The following is a 22,110-nucleotide window of genomic DNA, read 5'->3' as shown; positions in this document are numbered from 1 at the left end:
GCTGCTCCGTATCGTCACCACCGCGTGTGTTTGCATAGGGCAATATCGGTAATATTTATACCTTTAAGGTGCCGAGATTGACGTAAGGATGGACATAGATACGTCAATAAGGATGTCATACGACCAGGTCGTTAGCACATTCTTTTGCTGAAGTTCTCGGTGAAATCAAAACAATGGCCGCAGGGTTTTTCCAGGTTGTCATAGGTTTGATTTGTTTTGAGAACTCCGTATGCCTTATCAGGGGCTGGAGGAATATCGCTTGTCTAATTAGATCACAAGCGTTATGACCTAATCAGATAACACGTTCCTGTGCCGTAGTGTGGCTTCGTCAGATAACGGTATCTGCATCATGGGGGTTTGCTGCCTCATGGGCTGACTGCTAGTTAACTTGTTGGTTTGTTAACCAGAATAGGGTCAGGAATAGGGGGATCGATTCAGAACCTATAGGAATACATCACACCCACTCCACGCTAACTATGGTCATATTTACTAATCTATGCATAGTAAAACATAGTACAATATATTATAGAGTATTGTGTATACCTTACCACCCCAAAATACATAAATGCATTTTGAAATTTTCAAATATACGGAAAAAATGCAGTCATATGTATAGTATGCACTCAAGCTGTAGAATAATGCTAAAGTAATAACGCATTTGTATACATTATTGCTATTTGGTATATGAGAATTACACATGAAATGGCTCTTAATACAGAAAAAAAGGTTCGAGACCACTTCATCACAGAATATAATAACAATGAACATACCAGCGGGCAGCTAATGTCTATAAGCTGTCTAAAAATAGAAATCTTAGTTCTCTAGGAATAGTTTCTTACTTTAAGCAGAAGATCAGTGTCCCGAAAAATTGTAAAAAATAATTTGGGGCTGCTGAAAAAATTGCTGTCCGTGAACTGGAGGGAAAATTGTTCATGTGACTCTATTATTAAAGTTGAAGGCCAAATTCAGGGAACGCCGTGTGCGAGCTTGCTCAAAAGTCTCTATTTCTGCTCTGGTGAGAACATCATATCATTTAGGCTTTCGAAAAAGCTGTCAACAGCTTCCTGGGAGAGTTCCACTAACTCGGAAATAGGTGTAACCATGCATTCGTGCGCATGATTGTCTCCATTGACATTCTGATTTGGATTGCTGACAGAAGGTCGTACCTGATCGATGCTGCTTTCATCTTGTACTTCACTACCCCTTAATCGTAGTGGTGAAGCTTCCACGAATGCCGTCATCAGGATTGGTAGCCTTTGAGGGCAGCACAAAGCGTGAGCCTTGATAGGACTCAACAATGTTTCTGCATCCATTGGCGCATCCGATTGTAGCGTCAGACAGGTGTCTAACACGCATTCTTCTCCGCATAGCAGGCACCTTAATACAGGTAAAACACATCGTTGCCACATAGGTCGAAATGATAGAAACCAAGTCATGTTCAGGTCTCTAAGCCGGGATAATCCCAGGATTCTTGATATCCGGTCCCGGTATCCAATGGCTAGGATTGTTTCTTCCCTTGTCGCAGGTGTTTTGTCTGTGACATGGTTTCCCACTGGTATCAGAAATATTTAAGATTTCATTCAGGATTTCTGCGAAATGTATGGGGGAATTAGTTGATAACAATGAATGTATCTCTGCAGTCGTCCTTGCGACTTGTAGATCATACGTTTCTTTTGATGACGTGAGCCTAGTCGGCGTCTGAAGAAGCACTGTTTTCATTCTGCTTAAAGTATCTATTCGAATAGAAGTAATTTTCAAGTTGGGCCATGCCCTTGCCTCCCTGTCTGGAAAGGAGCTGGGGAACAATGAGTGTCCACAGCACTTGACCTTCGCAGTCGTAGTTACGAGATAAGGAGTCCCGGGCATAAGACTACAACATCTGCGATCTACAATTAGAATGTAACTCCCATTATAGAGTCTTTGAAAGAATGGTTCAATCTCTGTTGCAGGTGCGCCTTGCTGGTGACATGAAAGGTTATTTGAGTTCCCTTCACAGGCTCCGTGCAAACTAATTCCGTTACACAGAAGTGTACCGCTTAGTGACATTGCACAATTATTGCCACTAAGAAACACTTTCTGTCCTTTATTACTGACACATGCATGTGAATAGGGCAAGTTCCATGTTGTTTTAATGTACCCCTTTCCCAATTTCTCGTACATGCCAGCCTGTATATATTTTTGGCAGTATTGAAACCTGAAGGTTGAAATTGGAATATTTATTATCCCATGTATTATCCATTCACTGACAGGTCGTTCTGACATTGTCACTGGTAATCTCTCAAGTTTCTCAATGCTCAGGATTGTATAATCAGCTCCCTTTTGGGCCATACTGATTTGTCTATCAGTAAGGTTAAAGATATAGAATAGTGACGTTGTGTTGATTAAACGCCATGGCACATAGCCTGAACGCAGATTTTGTAACGTCCAGCCAAGCTGTACAATAGAACGCAATTGAGACTGACCGTGTTGTAGCAACAGTAAGTCTTGCGATAATATGTCGATTGCTGAAGACACAATGCTGTCCAAAAAAAAAATTCTGGAGGACAGCGTCATTAACCCATTGTCCACTACAGAAAGTGATTTTTCCAAATTAATACGGTCAATTTCCCGTATTCTCTCTGCTGTCTCAATTTGAGTAACCTTCCAGGCCTCATTGTATGCTGCATATACAGAGGCTGCTATGAAACGCTTTTGACGCTTTTTGCGTGGTCCCATAGTGAAATCACGCAAGTCAGCACCATCAGTAAGTAAAGTTAGGTGTTGCTTAATTTCTGCCAGTGTGGAAGTTTGTAGCCATTGAAGGCATAATTTGCCCACACTGTAGGTGGTTATTATCCCTGGGTGATGTCTTTGAGGATATCTAGGGTCTGGCCTGGTCATTTTGAACCCCTGTGTTTTGTTCAGGAATCTGTCTTGACAGTTATTAGTATCTGTGGGCCAGATCAACCACTTTTTCCAATCTGGATGTGTTCTGTTTTGGTGTAATACATAATTTACGTCTATTTCCTCATCTGTAGAGCTATTGCTGTTTATTGTTGGCTTTGGAATAGACGGTTTATTTAAGTCTTTGATTTTGGCTAAGCCAAGACAGGTGGTTTGTTGAATAGTGTCATTTAAAAATATAATTTGTTCTGGGATCATGCAGGCTCTAAACAAAGATTCTATACCCTGTACTTGCCATTCTTTTGTGCCCCAAACACTTTTCAATTCAACATTTTTGTCCCAATAATCAAAACCAAAAGTATTCATTTGTTCAAAGAATGAGTCTGAATATATCAATTTCGTGTTTGTTATCATGGTCTTCATCCCTGTCTTGTTTGACAATTTGAAATAAAATGTTTCAGCATTACTTATGTTAAAACCTGAAAAGTATGAATATTTGTCGTAAACGGTTCTTGAGCTTCCTTTTGGAGGTGTTGCACAATGTTCCCATTGATTATAATTTAAAACATTTCTAGGTTGTGCAGATCTATGTAGAAAATGGTTACCATAATGGTTATAACAGTACATACTATCATAATTTGTGGAACCTTGCAAATAATCATGTTTGGTAAATTTAGCAGACATTACTAAGTCAGACATCATATTATTAATGCTTTCGAAGTCCCAATCATCAGCAAATGAGTTTGGTTTTACAAAGTCACTCAATGAGATCTTAATTTGGTGTGGATATTTCAGGATTTCGACCGGACCATAAATTTCATAGTCAGTGTTGTCCCATGCTACCCCACCCGGTATAGGATTGGCTGTGAAGTTGGCTGAAGAAAGTTCTCTTTTCTCGACGTGAGAAGATGTGTGTGGTTTGAGGATCAAGTTGATTTTCTGACTTGCTGTGTCCATTTTAGCATATTTTCCCTCAATGAAGCGTCCCAAAGTTAGTACCATGATGAGCCAAAGTATGAGGATAAATGCACCAAAACCCACCCAAAATTCAAGCCATGGAGAAATCAGATATGTTTCTTTCAGTTGTTTCAAAAGTTCTTTAGCTTTATCTTTAAAGGTTTTTGATGATGGCTGTGTCTTTGATTCACTGAAGCCTTCAGAGGAATCATCGAAGTTTATGAAGTAGCCGGATGCAGTTCTGTCAATTGTTCCAATTGGTTCAGGATTACTGTTTCTTGCATTTGCATTTGCACTTGGTACTTCATTATAGATTGGTGTGTCTCTGCTAAATGTTTTTATTTGGGTTTTCAGAGGTCTAAGTTCCATTGCATTGTTGCATAGTCCTTGTTGTTCTTCTGTAGGCATTTCGAATGTAATGAGCCTCTTAGTTAGGACCTCTGTACTGGTAGCAAACCTTGGTGTTCTGCTACTTATTGGGAGTCCACTTGGCCTACTGTTTGTTATCGGCCACATGATTGTGGTTTTACCAGGTCGATGGATACAACTCGGTTCTCCTTTTTACCAGCAAGCGGCGGTAGTACAACTGATCTTGTCGCGTTGACAGACAAGACAGGAACTGCTTTTCTGTAAGAAGGCCCAAATTCCTTCTTTACCGCGATCTTTTCTCTGACTAGATCCCCGACTTTTGGAATCCAGACAGGTCTTGCTGGGACAGGTGGTGGTTCTTCAGTGGTTGTTGGCTGTTGTTTCAACTTTATGTTGCTCAGGTCTTTTCTTGTTTTGTTTAAGTCCTGCAAAATAGCCAAACGGTCTTTGATATCAAAGCTTTTTTCTTTCACCACTGAAGTCTGACTATCAAGGTCAGAGATCAACATCCTAGTTCCAAATAATAATTCGTACGGACTGAATCCCTTCAGAGAATTTCTTGGCAAGTTATTTAGACTACGTTGGACACTTATTAGATGTTTGACCCACCCAGCTCCCGAACCTAATATCCTTTCCGTTATAGATTGCTTTATGCCTTGGTTTTTTCTTTACACCATCCCGTATCCCTCAGGAAGGAAGTGAGAAGATTCCCGCTGTGCTATGCTCATTTGGCCATGTTTCCCCTCAGGCTGGAGGGCTAGAGTGAAAACAATGGTCAAACGTAGCATGCTCTTAGCGTATATGCCATTTAGACTCGCAAATCTTTGTATAACAGTCCAGACGTCAGCCGAGTGCTGGTGATCTACATTATAAGTGGAAACTAGCCTGTATATGTTAATCGCAAGCCTTGCTATTTACTCTTGAATTTTTCCGGAGTGAAACGACGAGGTATTACACTGTTTCTCTCCCCACTGCGATTTCTGTTGCAGTTTGGGCAGTTTTTTACAAACATGGTGTGGTGCAGGCTCATGCCTGGCCACCAGTACCTTGATTGTAATTCTTCCAGAGAATCTTTTAGTTTGAGGTGTCTGAGACCCTCGCCCATATGTGCGTCTGCGATTAACAAGTTTCTCCTGTCCATGTTTGGAATCACTCTATCCCCCACTCCAGGGATTCGAGTAAAAGGGACGGAGTTTGCATCGATTATGTATGTATAATTGAGTGGATAGTTGATCGGTAGCGCTGAGCAGTCGCCTTTTGATGACGTTTTCACCGCTAGCACTGTTTCACCGTCAATGTATTTTAATGTACGCTTTTTTCGAACTACGGGAGCCGATTTAGTGGCTGCCGCTGTGGCTGTTTCAGCCAATGAATTCCCTGCAACGTGAACGCCATCACGTTGATGACTCAGTGTATGTATCACGTGAGTCTTTGGTAGTTCTTTTTGTAAAAGAGCTATTTGTTCCCAAAGCAGTTTCTGCTTTATTGGTGCATCTGTGTCATCTTTGTAACCGTTTTGAATCCATGTCTGCAAATCGCTGTTATATGATTTGACGCAGTAATATGAATCTGACACTATAAGTGTCGGGAATTCGCGATCCGCATTATCTAGCGCCATTTTCAAAGCTAATATTTCAGTTTGTTGTTCTGAATTAGTTTCTACTGAGTGTGATTTTGTTAATAGAGGTCTTAGTTTACCTCCGCGCCACACTTCTTTTGTAATCTCACATGTGGGGTTGTATGCTTGTTCTCCCCAAACGGAGGGTTGAGCATGTCCGTCTGTATAGATTACACAAGCGTAGTGTCGTAAGGGCAGAATGTCGATTGGCAGAGGGAATGTTCTTTCATATTCTAAATTTTCCATTTCTTCTAGTTCTGGATCAAAGTAATAGTATACTTTGTCCGTCGTGATTGAATTCACCCATTGTATCCATTCCGGATTCAATGTTGTTGTTGGTAAATTACACGGTGTTGTTAGTGCCTCAAAGGCTGATTCTGCTGTTCTGACTGTGATATGTCTACCGTCAGCTTGATCTTTTTCTCTAGCTATTGCGGTTTGAACTGCATGAACAATTTTTTCTTCAATGCTGAATTTCTGTTCAGCTTCTGTGTACAAGTGTGATTTGAATGCAATTGGTACCTTGTCTCCCTTATTAGAGGTCAGGTATGTGAATCCGCATCTCCCTGGGATGACTCGAATCACAAGATTGCGTGTGTTATCACGTGTTTCTAATTTTGTTTTAATTAGCATGTCTGTTTGTAAGGATCTCAAAATTTCTGTGTGTATTTGAGTCCAATTAGATCTTTTAAAATCTGGTTTTATTAGATCATAAAGGGGTTTGACCCTTTCTGCGTAATTTGCAATGTATGTTCTTCCGAAATTTAGGAAGCCTAGAATTGACTGTAGGTTTTTTAGTGTTCTAGGTGCTTGGAGGACGGCACATTTTTCTAGAAAATTGTCAGCCAGGCTTTTGCCTTCACTTGATAATTCATATCCTAAGAACAGGACTGTCAGATGGGCAATTCTGGATTTTTTAAAGTTGAATTTGTAACCCTCTGCTGCGAACCCAAGTATTATGGTGTTCACTCTCTTCAAGTGAGTCTCCAAGTCATCACCTGTTAAGTATATGTCGTCGACATACGATAATGCTTCGTCGTCATATATTTGTAGTAATTCTGTTACTCTCGCTGAGAATACTCCCGGGCTGTTCTTGTACCCCTGGGCTAACCAACAGAATTGTTTTTGAGTGCCATTTATTGAGAATGCAGACTAATATCTGCTCTCTGGTGCTATGTTTTGACAAAAGAATCCATTAGAGATGTCTAAGGTTGTTTTGTATTTTTTGCGCACTATGTTATTCATTAGTGCAGCACTATGTGAGTTTTGCACTGCAAAAGTTTTGCAACATGAGTTTAGGTGTCGGTAATCCAAAACTAGACAATATGAATTGTCTGGTTTGGAGACCGGAAACAAAGGGTTGTTCATTTGTGAGGTGCAAGTTTCAATCACCCCCTGGTATTCTAGCTGATCTAGGATTTCTTTTACCTGTTTTTTAGCTTCTTGCTTAATTGGATACTGCCTTTGTGCAGTAGGTTGTGATTTTAACTGGATTTTGTGAGGAGGAGAGTCCTCATCCCATCCTACGTGATTTTTATATAAAGCAGGAGCTAGAGCTACTGCCCACTTTCTAGCAAGTGTGTATTTTTTATGAATTGGGATGTGATTTGAGAAGGCAGGCATAATTACTTCTTCGCCATGAGGGCACTCCCTGACAAACTCTGGTGGCCAGTCTTTTTCAGCTAGAAGTATGTCATAGCCCTTGGAGAGATTATCCCAAAATAGTCCCCTTATTTTTCTAGTCTTATCTCCCTCTATACGTAATGTTATTTCGTATATTTTGTGAGGTTTGCTAACTCTGGTGTCTGCAGTTTCCACTTGAAGATATTCATTCGTGTCCACTGTCTCCAGATGATTCATAAGGACTTTGCGAGCTATGCTCACTTCTGCTGCGCTGTCTAGCATTGTCTGAGCCCATTCTCCGTTTTTCAGTTGTGTCCTCAGTATTCTCGGCATTGTTAACTACCTTGATACTGGCTACCTTCTTTTTTGGAAATTGTAATTTCTTTTTTAGCTGAGCAGGTTCCTTGTCTTTGGACTTGACGTGCTCTTCTCTTTGTTCTGATCGTCCTCTTCTTTCCGATTTCTGCGAGGAAGTCTGAAAAGATTGAGAGGGACGTGTATCAATGTCTTGATATCTATCAGGCTTTTTTATATTATCCCTATTTCTAAGGTTATATCTTTTCCCAGAGGGGTCACTTTGGGGTGACCTGTGTCTTTGGTTCGGAGATTTTTCTCTTCGCCTTGGAGACCTACCTCTGGACTGGAATTTCTTTTCTTTAGGATTGGATTGTTTGTTTCCATCCCAGCTCTTTTTTTGTGATGTTGAATTATTATTAAAAAATATTTTTTCAGGACTTTCAATCAGTTGCGGTTTTACTGATATCCCACCTAAACTATCTCTACCTCGTTCCTCATAGGATTTTTCTATGATTCTGGCAATTTCAGCTGGTTGGTCTGCTATATCTGTCTCCTTTAACCTCTGGCGGATCGCCAGGTTTGCTGCTTCTCCCTTTATGTTGGCTAATAATATAGCCGAGACCTGCTTGAAGTCTTTTAGTAATTTCATACCAAGAGTTAAAGCGGGTTCTGGACCATATTCGTCTTGAATTTGTTTTAGCACATCTGGTATTACCGAAATGGATGGAACACCGTGCGTTTTTGTATAGATGGAAGCAAAGACTGTACCCCAAGTGTCACAGTCCTCAATGTGTGGTGCGATTCCCATTGGAAGACAGATAGTCAGAATCCTGTGTTTTTCTAACGGGGTGGTGTCAGGAAACACCGCCTCTATTTGGGTTATTTTCTGTGCCAACCAGAATGGTATTTGTTCCCGTTTAGCCGGTACTTTACCTAGGCAGGACTGTATGTTCTGTGGTGTAATTTTATTTGTGTTCCCCTGGTGAGGGGTCAGCTGTGGAATTTTAATTGCTGGCTGAATTGTTGAAGTCCGCATCACATACTGGACTAATTGTCTGTGTATTTTTATTAATTGTTTTAGCTGTGTTAACAGCTCTGCTGCAGACATCCCATTGATGTCTGGATGTGGTGTGTATCCGGCTAGGATCGGCCACGTTGCTCCTGGTCTACCTAAAGGACCGAGCCTGGTGATGTGATTATTATGTTTTAGGGCGCCATCAAATAAGAGCAGGTGCTCTTGAAATTTGAGTGGTACTTCCACCTCCTCGAAAGGAGTGTACGTTTCAGGAGGTTCCTCTATTTTGTAATAGTGGAAGTACTTTGTTACAGCATTTGCTGCTGGAAAATGTATCCATGAATAGTATACCTCTGTCTGCCGATATTCGTGTGCCTCAATTACGAATATGACTGTACCACCTCTAGGTGTCAGTCCATTTTCTATAAGTTTTAAGGATATAGATTTCCTTTTGATGACCGGGATGAGTATTATATCCTGGTCTGCATCTTGTATAGCAGCATCAGCGGCTGCGAGTTCAGTTGCTAATCTAACTGTCTCTCTTTCTTCATCACGGTCTACCATTTTACTGACAGGACGGTTATTTCTTTTGTTTGCAGATCAGGTTTCTTATGGAAACAAAGATTAGATGCACAATATTTTGGAACAGTGTATCCTTCAACGTTGACTAAACCAAGAACCATACATAGGAGTTCCCTCCTGCGAGGTCTGGCGGATATTACCTTTCACCCACTCCAGACGTCTTTGGAGTATTATGGGAAAAGGGGTCTGAGTGAGAAAGCACGACTGAGTTACTCTAAATGTCTTACGTTAGTTTTATCGCCCTTTCCAAACGCGTTGGGCGCCATGTAGTGTAGTTCCTATTATCCCAATAGGCTCTGCGCATTGGAATAATACCTTCAATAGTATAGGCCTAGACCAGACGTTAACTAGGTCTACTACTGTCGATATTAGACTTAAAGTTTTGGGTTTGCCAGCTAGCTCAGAGTTCACTAGAAACTTTCTCGAATGTTCAGGAAGGAATTAACTTCCCTGATTAGACAAGAAGGGATTTAGTTTCTGACAACCATAGAACATGACAACTTTGCTCTCCCCTAATCAAGAGTGTATCTCGAGAGTCGTGTGAACAAAAGGCAATTTATTTTACTCAGTCAGTACGTGCATTCTTAGTCTCATCAGATTGTAGAGAAAAGGAAGAGACGGGCGTGTTCAATAAAAGATGTTATTTATTGATCAGTCTCTTTTCTCGTACAAGAGAAATGGATCGATATTATTGCAATACTTATAGTTAAGTAAAGTGCATACATTAAAAGCAGAAGTATAAAATAATACTGTAAAAACATTGATATGGTTTCTAAGCCATATGAAGGTTTAAAATGAATAAAATATATTACATACACATATACATTTGACTAAACGTACTCAACTGGTGTTTCTAAATACGCCTACCCCGTGTACCTGACCTAAGCCTAATACGTGGGCGGGAATAGAAAGTTACAGTTTAAGTTAAGTTTGTTTTTGCCAAGTGACTGACTAAAGAATTCTCTGTGAGGGGTTATTCAGTTCTGTACCTGGAAGTTAGGATGAATGAGGGATGGTATCTCTCTTCTCTGCTCTCGATATTCCAGGCTGCCTGCGAGGGCTACCCGGAAACGCCGGTGCTGGATTTCTCGGCAGGAGAAAGCAGCGCGTCTCGTTCTCAGCGCGTCAGGAAGGCGGGGCTGCGCCAGCGGGGTCTGCTCTGCTCTGGGCTTCGGCAAGTATGGCTGCTCCGTCTCGTCACCACCGCGTGTGTTTGCATAGGGCAATATCGGTAATATTTATACCTTTAAGGTGCCGAGATTGACGTAAGGATGGACATAGATACGTCAATAAGGATGTCATACGACCAGGTCGTTAGCACATTCTTTTGCTGAAGTTCTCGGTGAAATCAAAACAATGGCCACAGGGTTTTTCCAGGTTGTCATAGGTTTGATTTGTTTTGAGAACTCCGTATGCCTTATCAGGGGCTGGAGGAATATCGCTTGTCTAATTAGATCGCAAGCGTTATGACCTAATCAGATAACACGTTCCTGTGCCGTAGTGTGGCTTCGTCAGATAACGGTATCTGCATCATGGGGGTTTGCTGCCTCATGGGCTGACTGCTAGTTAACTTGTTGGTTTGTTAACCAGAATAGGGTCAGGAATAGGGGGATCGATTCAGAACCTATAGGAATACATCACAATACCCCCAACTGTCAGTAATACCCCCTCCCTCCTCACCGGTGTGTGTAACTTCAGCCGCATCTTTTCTTCTCATGTCGTAAAGCAGCTATAACTGACATTATCTCTCAATGTACCTGTTATCGCTTGGGGAGCCCCTGCTACCCCATTTGTCCTCTGCCTACTCTTCCTCCATCTGGTAATCCAGTAATGCTTGTACTAACGTTTCCCATGCCGTCGCTGCCTCCAGTGCCCTTTCGTTATTAAGCCGTCTCGCCTGCTATATCTAATTGCACTCTCGCTGCCCGCCCACCTTAAGAACTCTGCCTTTCACCTGTTGCCACTAGGTCCCTCCTTCGCCTTCTAATGCCTCGTTAGTTCTCTTTTTGCCAGTAAGAGCCCCATGTCTACGAACTTACTTGTTACCTTGGTTTTAGATGTGTGAGGGAACCAGTGCAAAATGCTTGTGGCCATATCAAAAGTCAACTGTCGCTCCGTGGTTGTGTTCAGAGTGTCTCCCACTTCTTCCCAATAGACTCCTATTTTAGGGCATGACCATATCATATGCTCCAGTTCTACCCCTGCTCTCGCACATCGAGGGCACGCTGCCTCTTCTACTTTAAAGTATTTCCTGATTTTCCCTGGTGTCAAATATGCCCTATGAAATATATAGAAATGCACCAGCTGGAATCTCGCGTTCCTCGTGCTCTTCCAAGCTCTACACATTATCTGTGCCCAGGCCGTCTCCGGAATAGGTTTCCCTATGTCTGCTTCCCATTTTGCTCTCAAGGTGTCTAAGGGTGCTCGCCCTTCATTCACCATTCTGGAGTAAAGGCAGGTGACCGCCTTGAAGGTCCCAGCTGCCATCATGGTGTATTGACACGCCATTGTTGTCTTTGGTTCTGCAAGCCCTTCCCTCCACTGAGCTTGCAGCGCACCTGCCAGTGCTGCGTGCATGAGAAACCCCCCTCTAGGTAGGTCGTATCTCTCTTGTAGCACTTGATAGGGTAGCATTACTCCATCCTCATACAGATCTCCAATTACCTGGATCCCTGCGTGTTCCCAAACCTGTAATGGCGTCCAGTCGCCGCCGTGTGGGAGCGCTGTAGCCATCCCCAACGGGATTTCGGGCGCATAGGGGTGCAAAACTCCCGCCCTGCGCTGGGATCGATTCCAGCAAAGTTTCAGTGTTTTTTCTTCCATAGATAGATCCCTAAGGTCCAGCTTTTGCTGCATGACAATGAAGGAGAGGACATGGCGTGGAATCCCCCTACCTTTTTGGTGCTCAGGCCCCTAAATTCCTTTGCTACTGCTTGCGTCAGTATCTGTAGCTGGGCCGCCAAATAATACAGCTTGAAATCAGGGACCGCCAACCCTCCCTCTGCTTTGGGCCTAATCGATGTTGCTTGTGCTACTCTTCGTCTACCAGACCCCCACAGAAATCCCACTATGAGTGATTTCAACAGTTTAAAAACCGAGCACGGAATCCATATCGGCAGCGTTCTAAAAAAGTACAGTAGCCTAGGAAGCGCTATCATTTTCAAAAGGGCTATTCGGCCCGTCACCGACAGAAGGCCATACTACCTTTCAGTGCTCTCGAGCATCTCCCCACATTTCCCTCCAGCATATCAGTGGCATTGTGATAAACATGCACCCCCAGGTATGCCAAGCAAGTCGGTTCCCACCGCACTTCTCTATGTGTAATGGGTTGGAGCTCTCCCTGCTTCACCGGAAACAGACATGTTTTTGACCAGTTCACTCGCAGCCCTGAAATATCTCCAAATTCCGAGAGCAAATCCGCTGCTCCCTCCAGTGCCCTCCCTTCATCCTCGAGAAATATCAACAGGTCATCAGCATACAACAAAATATACTGCCGATCTCCCCTGTACCACAAGCCGTCAGATTTCTTACCCAATCTGGCCTTTGCCGCCAGCGGCTCTATTGCTGGGGCACACAGCAAGGGGGAGAGCGAGCACCCCTGTCTCGTTCCTCGGGCCACTGGGTATTGCTGAAGGTTCAATGATGACCCCATTTCTGCATCTGTTGAAAGGGAAATAAAATAGCTTCAGAGATGTTTGTAATACTATTTCCACACAGCAGCCTCCTTAGCCAGGATGGAAAAGCACTCTTTCCTTTATTTCCGCATAAAACTACATACATACGCCTTCAACTTCTGAAACTATTATGCTTTAATGCCACCATGACCAATGTGCTTGGATTCTTGAAAGTCATATTAAATCTCCTTTATCAAAAACATCACATCTTTATGCTGAAGCTCATGTAATGTAACAGAATTGAGAGCCTACTAATGACATCTCTGCCGGTAAGATTCCTCACATGTCCGTAATAGTGGAAAAACATTGCTTCCATTACAGCCCCCCTTTAGTGAATCCTTCCTATGGTTAAGTAGCTTCTGATGGCACCTTAATCTCCTGAGAAATTAGTCTCGGTACCTTCCTTTCCACATCGAGTGCATTTCTTTAGTCTAATTATAGGAATTGTTGCACATATATGCACCTTGTCCATTGCATATAAATGGTTTGACAAAGTCCTTGGCTGTAGATACGAAATGTTATTTCACGTGTGTGCTGTTGCGTCTAAAAAGTGTTCGTTTTTCTTAATAAATTATTCATTGCATTTCTGTTTGACTGTATGGCCCTGTGGGACTAATGTGTTTGGTTTGCAGTGGAAAATGAAAAACCTCATGGGCAAGGAGCCTCAGAATTTGTCCACCATCTGTTAGTGGGCGTGGATACCCCTTCTACCTTTGTATCACCAAGGCAGGAGAATTTGTCAATGTGCTCCCTTTCTTCTCCGCTTCTTTTCTTGACAACTGGACTTCCACCAGGAAACTCCATTGCCCCCCCCCGCTTTTACATCATCCTTAACCCAGTACCATAGTTTGCCTTCTCCTTCCATTTCAGTTGGTACACTTATGCTCACATACAAATGTATGCAAAAACTTGAGATGCATTAGATCCTGATTTCTGTGCCACCTCAAACTTGGAAAACACTCCCTGTGCGAATACATTCAGCAGATCAGTAAAAATGTGGCTCTTGCCATACATGTAAAATACATTCAAAATAAACGGTAGATGTATTCTTGTGTGACACATTATTCTTAGACTTTTCTTCAACAACTCATACTTATGGTCTGCCCCTCTACTACATCGTGTTTAGACCTTTACATTCTATTACAAATACTTTGTTCTTGGGCATGGACAAGATCTACAGCCTCTCACAAGAACTCTTTGGAAAATCTCCATGCTTCCATTTTGCACAAATACTTTAAAATTCGAATTATGAAGAACTGGCTTTCAGACATGTGTGTTTGCCTTCATTCAACGGCCGTGAATGTGACAATGAAGGAAATATTTATATTTCTAAATATAATTTAAAGGAAATAACTTTTCAGTCTTCGATGGAAGCTGTTAGGTTTTCAACTGGCTCAAGCCATGGTTACTCTTTCTTTATTCAGACAGACTTTGACACTGGCATGTGTAGTAGCAGTATAGTTATTATTTGATCTTCCAGAAATTCTCCACAGCAGCAAGTTTATAGGTATAATTTTTCATTCCTTTTTTTCCTGAGGTCATTGTTGTTTCCCATATGAACCACAGGACCTTCTCCGTCAGTCTTTTCCAGTGGGCCCTGTTCTAATGGGGCCCAAACACCTCTTAATAATCTGGACTTTAAAGGGGCTTTGATATTTTATACCAAAAGGGTCTGCTGCCACAGAACTTGAGGCTTGTCTCCTCCATGTCTGTTCCACGACCAAAAAAGCAGGATCTTTGGCTTCTAACAGGCCTTCTGAATTTGTAGGTAGCCACCTAATCTCCGGTCTGTTAACACTTAGGGCCTGATTCTGATGCGGGTTGTAAAGCTTCCCGACCGATCGGTTTGTAAATGGTTTCCGACCCACTCGGATCGGGAGAGTCCGACTGACAGAGTACGATGCATCCGGATGCTTCCAGATACGATTTGGTTGGACTCCCATTGACTTCAATGGGAGCATATGTTCCTAACCGCATTATAATTGGGCCCTGGGTCAGAACGACAATTTCCCGATCCGATTTGGAAGGAGCAAATGCCCTTAGGAGGCCTTCCTAACTGCATCAAAATCAGGCCCTAGGTGGGATTGCTTTCCTAACCGCATCAGAATCAGGCCCTTAGTGTTGTATATCATTGCCTTTGCTGATTATCAGTGTGACTTATCAATTGACTTGATCTTATACCTATCGCCATCTGCCAGCTAGCATGCCTAAGATTTGTTTTCCAGGATAGTAATATTAAGTTAAGAACATAGTTGCCAGGAATACAAATATGTGTTGAGTTTTTACGGGGTTATGCCCAAGTAAAAACTAGCCGGCCTGGGTCAAAGGTACAGTACGTTTACACAAGTGGTCGGAGTAGTTCAAACAAATCAAATATACATCAAAGTGTAAATAGAACAAATAAAACAGATCACCATAAGTCAAAAATCAGTTCAAGAGCAGGGATTTAATTTTCAATATAGCAGACTCATTAAATGCAAAATATTTGATTTGTTTGAGCTACTCCGACCACTTGTGTAGGAATACAAATATAGCAACTATTTTTTACAGGTGGGGTGTATCTTTTATTAAAACATTAAACCACAGCTTCCACTCTCTTGCAAGCAATCTGACTTTCTTGTGAGGGTTTTACAAGAATGACTTATTTCTTGTCTGTGTGTATATGCTTCCTTTGTTAATAACGCCCAGTACTGACCACCTGACGTTAACTACCAGATTACCATTGAATATACCTACCTTTGCATCGATTTGATTTGACCCTTTTTCAAACCTCCCAGGGCATCCGAACTGGGTGTCCACTGCTAATGTTGAACTCTGACAAGATCAGAGACAATGTGGCTGACAGGGACTTACCTACAGGTAAGCTACACTGCCAGCATGGCAACAGCAAAACTCTTACTAGGAAAATATAATGGTGTTTCAGATCTAGAAATAAAACTGTTACCTTGTCAACCTCTTCTATGAGGAGGTGACAGGAGGTCACCTGCATCTAGATGGACCAGATATTGTATCTGAAGGTTGAATAATAATCAGCTGCATCGGTGTCCTACACCTAGGTTAACTTAATATGGCTATTGAGGTCTGATTATTTCTCACCCACATACATGCGTGTCGTACATCCGGTGTGACTTTACAGGGTTTCCGTCACCTTGGTATGCCTTGCAGGGAATTTGAAGCTTGTTATACTAAGGTACCTCTTTGTCTTCCTTACGTGGGTATTTGAGACCGGTCCATGTCTAGAACATTCAGAGCATCCTCTCATTTAACAATGCTCTAAAAGTTTTATACTCTGCTCCAGTCCTTATATATTAGGCATTTCTGTTTATGGAGAGCATTGTGGACTTTAGCAGCTTGCCTCCTCCAGCACATGCGCTACTTAGACCACGAGGCTAAATCCACTGCTCAAAGCGATTCGTCCTGTATGAAGCATAATAATCCAGGACACAACCCTATGGTACCATGATGCCTTCTTTCAAAGGCAAATTTGATGTGGCACGACTGGTGCCAATCTTTAGCAAACAAACACTTCATTCAACCTTTACCCAAGGAGGACACCTTTCAGCAACTCGGAATTCAATGCACAGGTATCCCATAGAAATCCAACACCAAATGTGAACTCTTTAGGAGATTCAAATTCTGCTCAGTTTCTTTAATGCATGTGGCTAGCTGTTCAAAGGTTTGCAGTACTATGTAGGTTACATTAACTGATAGTTGGTGTCTGAAATACATTCTGTACATGGTTAATTTCAGTATTTTAAAATTCTATATTTTTGCATTAAGCTTTGTTGCTGTTGAATAATATTTCTTAATGTTTATATAAAATGTAACTGGAGCTATTTCAGCTGTTTCTGCTTTTTCGTACAGGCAATAGAGAACGTTGAAGCTGTGGCAGATCACAAGGTGACTAAATATGAAAAACTTATTTATAAAATGAACAATTTAATTAGCCAAATGATTTAATAGGAGCACATGTTAAAATATGTAACCTGTTCAGATGTGTATCGATTACCTTGTGTGATCTAGGAATGTGGCAGGCTGGGATAAATGAGTGGCAAAACATGTGTTGGGTGAGTTCTGACAAAAGCCTTTTTAGCAGCACTTTCCAGGGGATAACTAAAAGTTCTTTAAAAGCCCTCTAATAGCATTCTCCAAGCGCAACACACAGAGCCTGATTTAGGGTGTGGTGAATGAGTTCTCAGTCACAAACATGATGGATTTCCTGTTCGTCCTCATACAACCGCATTATCTCCTGCTGGACTTGCAATAAGGTGGATGGGAGCAGCCGTCATGTATGTGATGGAGTATCCCACCTCCAACTACTAAATCAGGGCCAAATTGTCTTGAATTACTAGGAAGGATACAAAAAATGAAAGAATACTACAGGTTAAAGCATAACATTTAATGCTGAAAATGGTATTTACTATAGCACAGCTGTGTTCTTCTAGTTATTATTGCTGAAGTAAAATCTATTTTGAAGCCAAGTTTAAGGCAGGTGAGCAGGGTAACTTGTGAAGAACCACCTGCCTTGAGGCTCTTCTTCTGTGCCTTACTTTTACCTTAGCGTTAGTTGTGGCTATTTTATTCATGTGTTATATTCCATTTTGTATGTAATAGATCTATGTGAACCGGCTTAGATATACATTCTTCCACCCACGAATTATATATTGGCATGCAACTCATTTGTGTTTCTGTTTTACTCTTTCCCCGATGCATAATTGATGTCGGACCGTTCCTGTGGGTACATAAACTTGTCACTTTTATTTAATTCAGTTTCTTTTTTGACCCACTGTATTTGTGGGGAAATACAGTTAAACTTCAGCTTCTATACTGGTCTTTCTATATTATTTATACATAAAGTGCATTCTCGTCTTTAACAACCGTGCAAGGTGACATGCTGTTCATTTTGGGGTTTGGAGCACTTCTCTGTTGGACCTCACCATAGCTAATCGTCCTTTTTATGTGCTCACATATATAGCAGCCATGTTGTGTGAGGATGCTGAATCAAATGTTCATACGGTGCTCTTGAATACGAAACAGCGGTCCTGTTCGTTAATCTAGAACTTAAGCTGAATAGTACTTGTACATATGTACCTCACATTCAAATTAATATCACTGAGAAATATGTATGTTTACTGCATCATGCACATGCTGAAAGCCGTTATATTTGTTTTCTGAATCCCTTTATTGGAGTAAGATGTTATTGTTCTCAGGAACTCCATTATATTAAGATGTTACTGATGTGCATAGACATTGGTTATGAGTCTGTAGCCCAGAGGATCTATATGTATGAGTCATGCACAATGACTTTGTAGCCTTTTCAGGTACACATACACCATTTCTTACTGTACCAGATGTTTGAGTGTATTTAGCTTCTGTTTGGGTTGATCTGATCTCAGTGACTTCCCCTCATTTATTTTGTGGAGAAAGTACTTAAAGCTATCCATTTTGATGGATACTTCTACCCATAGACCCCTCAGCTTTAGAATATTCCCAAGGTGTCAGTCTGAATCTGGATGTTTTCATAGCATGCCCCAGTGCAAACCACCAGGTGGCTCTGCGGAGCAGTGATGGTGTATAATGTATGCGTATAATGTATGTTCCTTTATTTCTGCGCCTCCAGAATGATGTGGAGCACTGCTCCCTTTTTTGTCAGTTTGACACGTTTTTCAAATCGGATTCTAGTGGGCACATTTTCTATTTCTCCACCTAAAACTACAGGGTTCAAACAATGTTGTGACTTCCGTAAACAGATATTGGTAATGGATTTGCACGAGGTGCATCTCTGGTGTTTGGGCTCGGGGCACAACTCCAAGTCATGTGAGGAATGTGCCTCTCACGCACCCGAAAGCGATCTAGGAATTTGGAGTGAGGCTGTACATTGTGGAACATCAAAAGAAGCCAAACCAGTCCCACTCCTAGTTGAGGGCGAGGCACATTCCCGCTCTCTAGGCCAATCCTGTGACAGGTCCTCTTCACAGTCAAGGTTATTGGGTTTCTCGAAGTCCAAATCGAAGCAGAAACACAAAACATTGTAGGTCTCTACCACATCTTGCAACTCTAGATAATGCCCCAAGTTCACTGGGCCATTGAAGACCAAGCAGCAGGTTAAGGGCTTGCAGGATGAACAGCTGGGTATTTTTATTACACCTCCAGGCCAGAGTGATCCAGAGAGGCATCCGTTGGGTTACCACCGGCTGATCCATCCATGGCTGTGTCTGAGCCCATGACCAGCCCCCTCTTAGGTTCTGCACTTACTCCATTGCCAACTTCCATACTAGCTCCAAGGCCTGCCCAGGTCCCGTCTTCTCCGACCCTGAGCCGAATCCATCTCAACACAGACCTGTCCTGAACATTCGGATTCAGACAAAACACCTCTATTACGAAGCCGTCCTCAAATGCTCCATCTGCTTTTCGGTTCCAACTCTGACCAGAGAAGACAATGGAGATGATGTGGATGATTTACCACCACATTGTGATAAAGACAGTTTATATATAGATGTACAGGAGGCAAGTGGGCTTGATCCTTCCCCTGATACAGGACTTATTCCTCCCCCTCTAGGGCCAGCAACAGAAGAGAGTGCTTTCTTTGCCGTGGAACCTTGACATGCTGCTGAGGTCCTGGACCTACAATTTCTTTCTGCTGAGCTAAAAATGAACGTCCTTCCATTTACTTATGACTGTGTAGTGCATTTAATTAGCTAAGCACAGTCAGGGAAATGCGTGTGGGCTCTGCTTATAAAATCCATGCATGACCACCGGGCTCTTAAGTTCAGTGAATCTGAACTTAGCGAATCGTAATGCCGTTAATGCCAAATTTGTTAACAGACTAGTGGAACTTCTGTCATTGTTTTTGAAAGGGTTCCTTAATCTATTGTTGGATTTATACTTTCTTTTTCTTTGGTGCAAAGCTTTTTCCCATCATAGAAATGTGTTTTGTGAATAAGTCTATCTAATCTGTAATTGGCCGTGGGAAGGTTGTGTCACAGGTTAAGTAGGTGAAAGCTTTTATAGCGTTTTGCAGTTAGTCAGCATAGTCCACAGACCAGAGTAGTCCATTTTCATATGCATGGTTCAGATCCAGACCATTAATTTTCTCATTCCTATAGTTTATTTTGAATTTCAAGTCTGGCTCCAACAAGACCTGAAAGTTTAGGACTCCATTTTCAATTCATTCCATACCATGAATATATCCTCTATGTATCTTCTCTCTTATCATATATTTTTGGCACTCCTATTTTTGTGAAACACCTATTTATCTTGAAATTAAAGTTTATTCAGTTTGTTCATTTTAGAGCAATGGAACAGGCTGAGCCCGCACCACTGATCTAGTGAAAGTCATTAAGCATTTTAATAGAAGGAAAATGGTACCCTTGGCTTAAATTTGCAATGTATTTTTGAGAACATATTTAAGGCTACTATTTGATCCTCTGTTTATACCATCACTAAATTCTAATGTGTACACATTCATTTAAGGCACGCAGTAACAGTGAGGCAGACTATTTTCAAAAATCTCATTGGTACCAGCAGTAACTCAAGCACAGTGCATTGAAGTGGGAAATAGTGCTTTGTAATCACTGTACACCATAGCAATATAGAAAAGGTTCTTGCTGCAAAAGTAATAGGTTCATTATTTTACAAACGTACATTTGCAATCTAAGATTAGCCTGGATTCACATGAGACCCAGACTCATCTCTCTGTTGAAAAACAATATCAGCATAATACAGTTTGACATGTATGCATAGCTTCATGCGGTAACAGTGGAAATATCAATGTGAAGATGCTACATTAAATATAGTGCATGAATGGTCTTGGGTCACTGATGTTACAGTCATAATCTGTCTGTATATTGGCGATGCAGTAAAACATCAAGCAGATAAACAAGGTACTCTTTAGTTGGCTTGGTGATACACAGAATGTAAATTTAAAATAGTCTCAAACTGCAAAGCTGTTGTTATAGGTTAATATTTTTTCCATTTCATATGACCATTCATGCATTCGCTTTGCATGTTCATTACTTTTTTTCTTAAATGTTATTCTAGAAAAACATTACTAGACAGAACATTTGGATGCTAAGCCAGTTTTGAACACAGTTTCACTTTAAGCCGCTTTTAATTTAAGGATAGAGAAGTCTTCAGAATGTGATCCTATGTGGCCACTTTGCTTAATGGTAAGTCAAATTGAACTTTGTGTACAAAGAGCAGTTTGCAGTCAAACTGGAATAACAACAGGTTGTGGGGTAATTACCCTGTACCCACATTTGTTAGTTTGAAAAGATTTTTTAATCGATGTGCAAAACATTAGTACCCCATGTTATACATCACTTTGTACGGTAGAGTAGGTGCTTACTATCACACTCAGTAAATACCTCCACGCTGGATAACAGTATTCAGTTACCACCCCCTCAACTCAGAATGAGACTCTAGCACCATGGGTGAAGTATTTCACTCTCTTACTGTATTCAAATACTAGATTTTCTTTTTTCATTAATTTCTAGACGGTAGTGGCTTACTGCTATAAATGAGATCCTTCTTAGAATATGTGTGAGCAAGAGTAAATGTAGTTACCCTAAATTCCTGTATGTAATCCTACAATTGTTATATTTTCAGAGAATGAGCAGTCATATTCCAGAACCAATTGTTAACGATTTCATGTTTTATATTTTCTTTTCATGTAAAGGTCATAGACTTAATTGTTCTGCTGATACTCTATACCACCAATACAAATAATAACAAAAAACAAGTGGAGAGGGTTCTGAGAAAGAAGATTCGTTTAGGCTGCATCCAGGGCCAACTGCTACAGAGTATGTTCAGAAACCATTCCGTTGTAAGTATCTGTCAACCTAAACTTTTGTTTGTCTCTCTTCCCTCATCTTTACCTTGTCATCTGTGCCCATTTGAACTATTCTCTGTCTTTGAGTGGACTTGTAGCATTATCTTTTGTGTATATCTGCTCCAAATGTTATGTACACGCAAAGCTCACAGGTTGTGTGTGGTTTTCAGAGACTGTGACTGCACCACACTTTTCCCATGCCTCTCAATTGCCTATGTAGTATAGTCCGCATTACAGGAGAGCAGTGGAATACCCCCAGGAC

General features: G+C 41.4%; 1 protein-coding gene across 1 annotated transcript in view; it reads left to right on the top strand.

Annotated features, from left to right (window-relative positions):
- The window catches only part of FANCD2 (FA complementation group D2), a 909,275-nt gene that overhangs the window by 149,480 nt on the left and 737,685 nt on the right, over positions 1 to 22,110 (top strand). The window contains exons 14-15 of the mRNA XM_078661284.1: positions 16,883 to 16,918; positions 21,696 to 21,842. Coding sequence (XP_078517410.1) covers positions 16,883 to 16,918; positions 21,696 to 21,842 — 183 coding nt within the window. The remainder of the gene's footprint in view (positions 1 to 16,882; positions 16,919 to 21,695; positions 21,843 to 22,110) is intronic.

This window comes from Lissotriton helveticus, chromosome 9 (genome assembly GCF_964261635.1).
Source record: "Lissotriton helveticus chromosome 9, aLisHel1.1, whole genome shotgun sequence".
NCBI classification, from domain to species: Eukaryota; Metazoa; Chordata; class Amphibia; order Caudata; family Salamandridae; genus Lissotriton; species Lissotriton helveticus.
The sequence above is the reverse complement of the archived record's forward strand: the minus strand, read 5'-3'. Positions and strand labels throughout refer to the sequence as shown.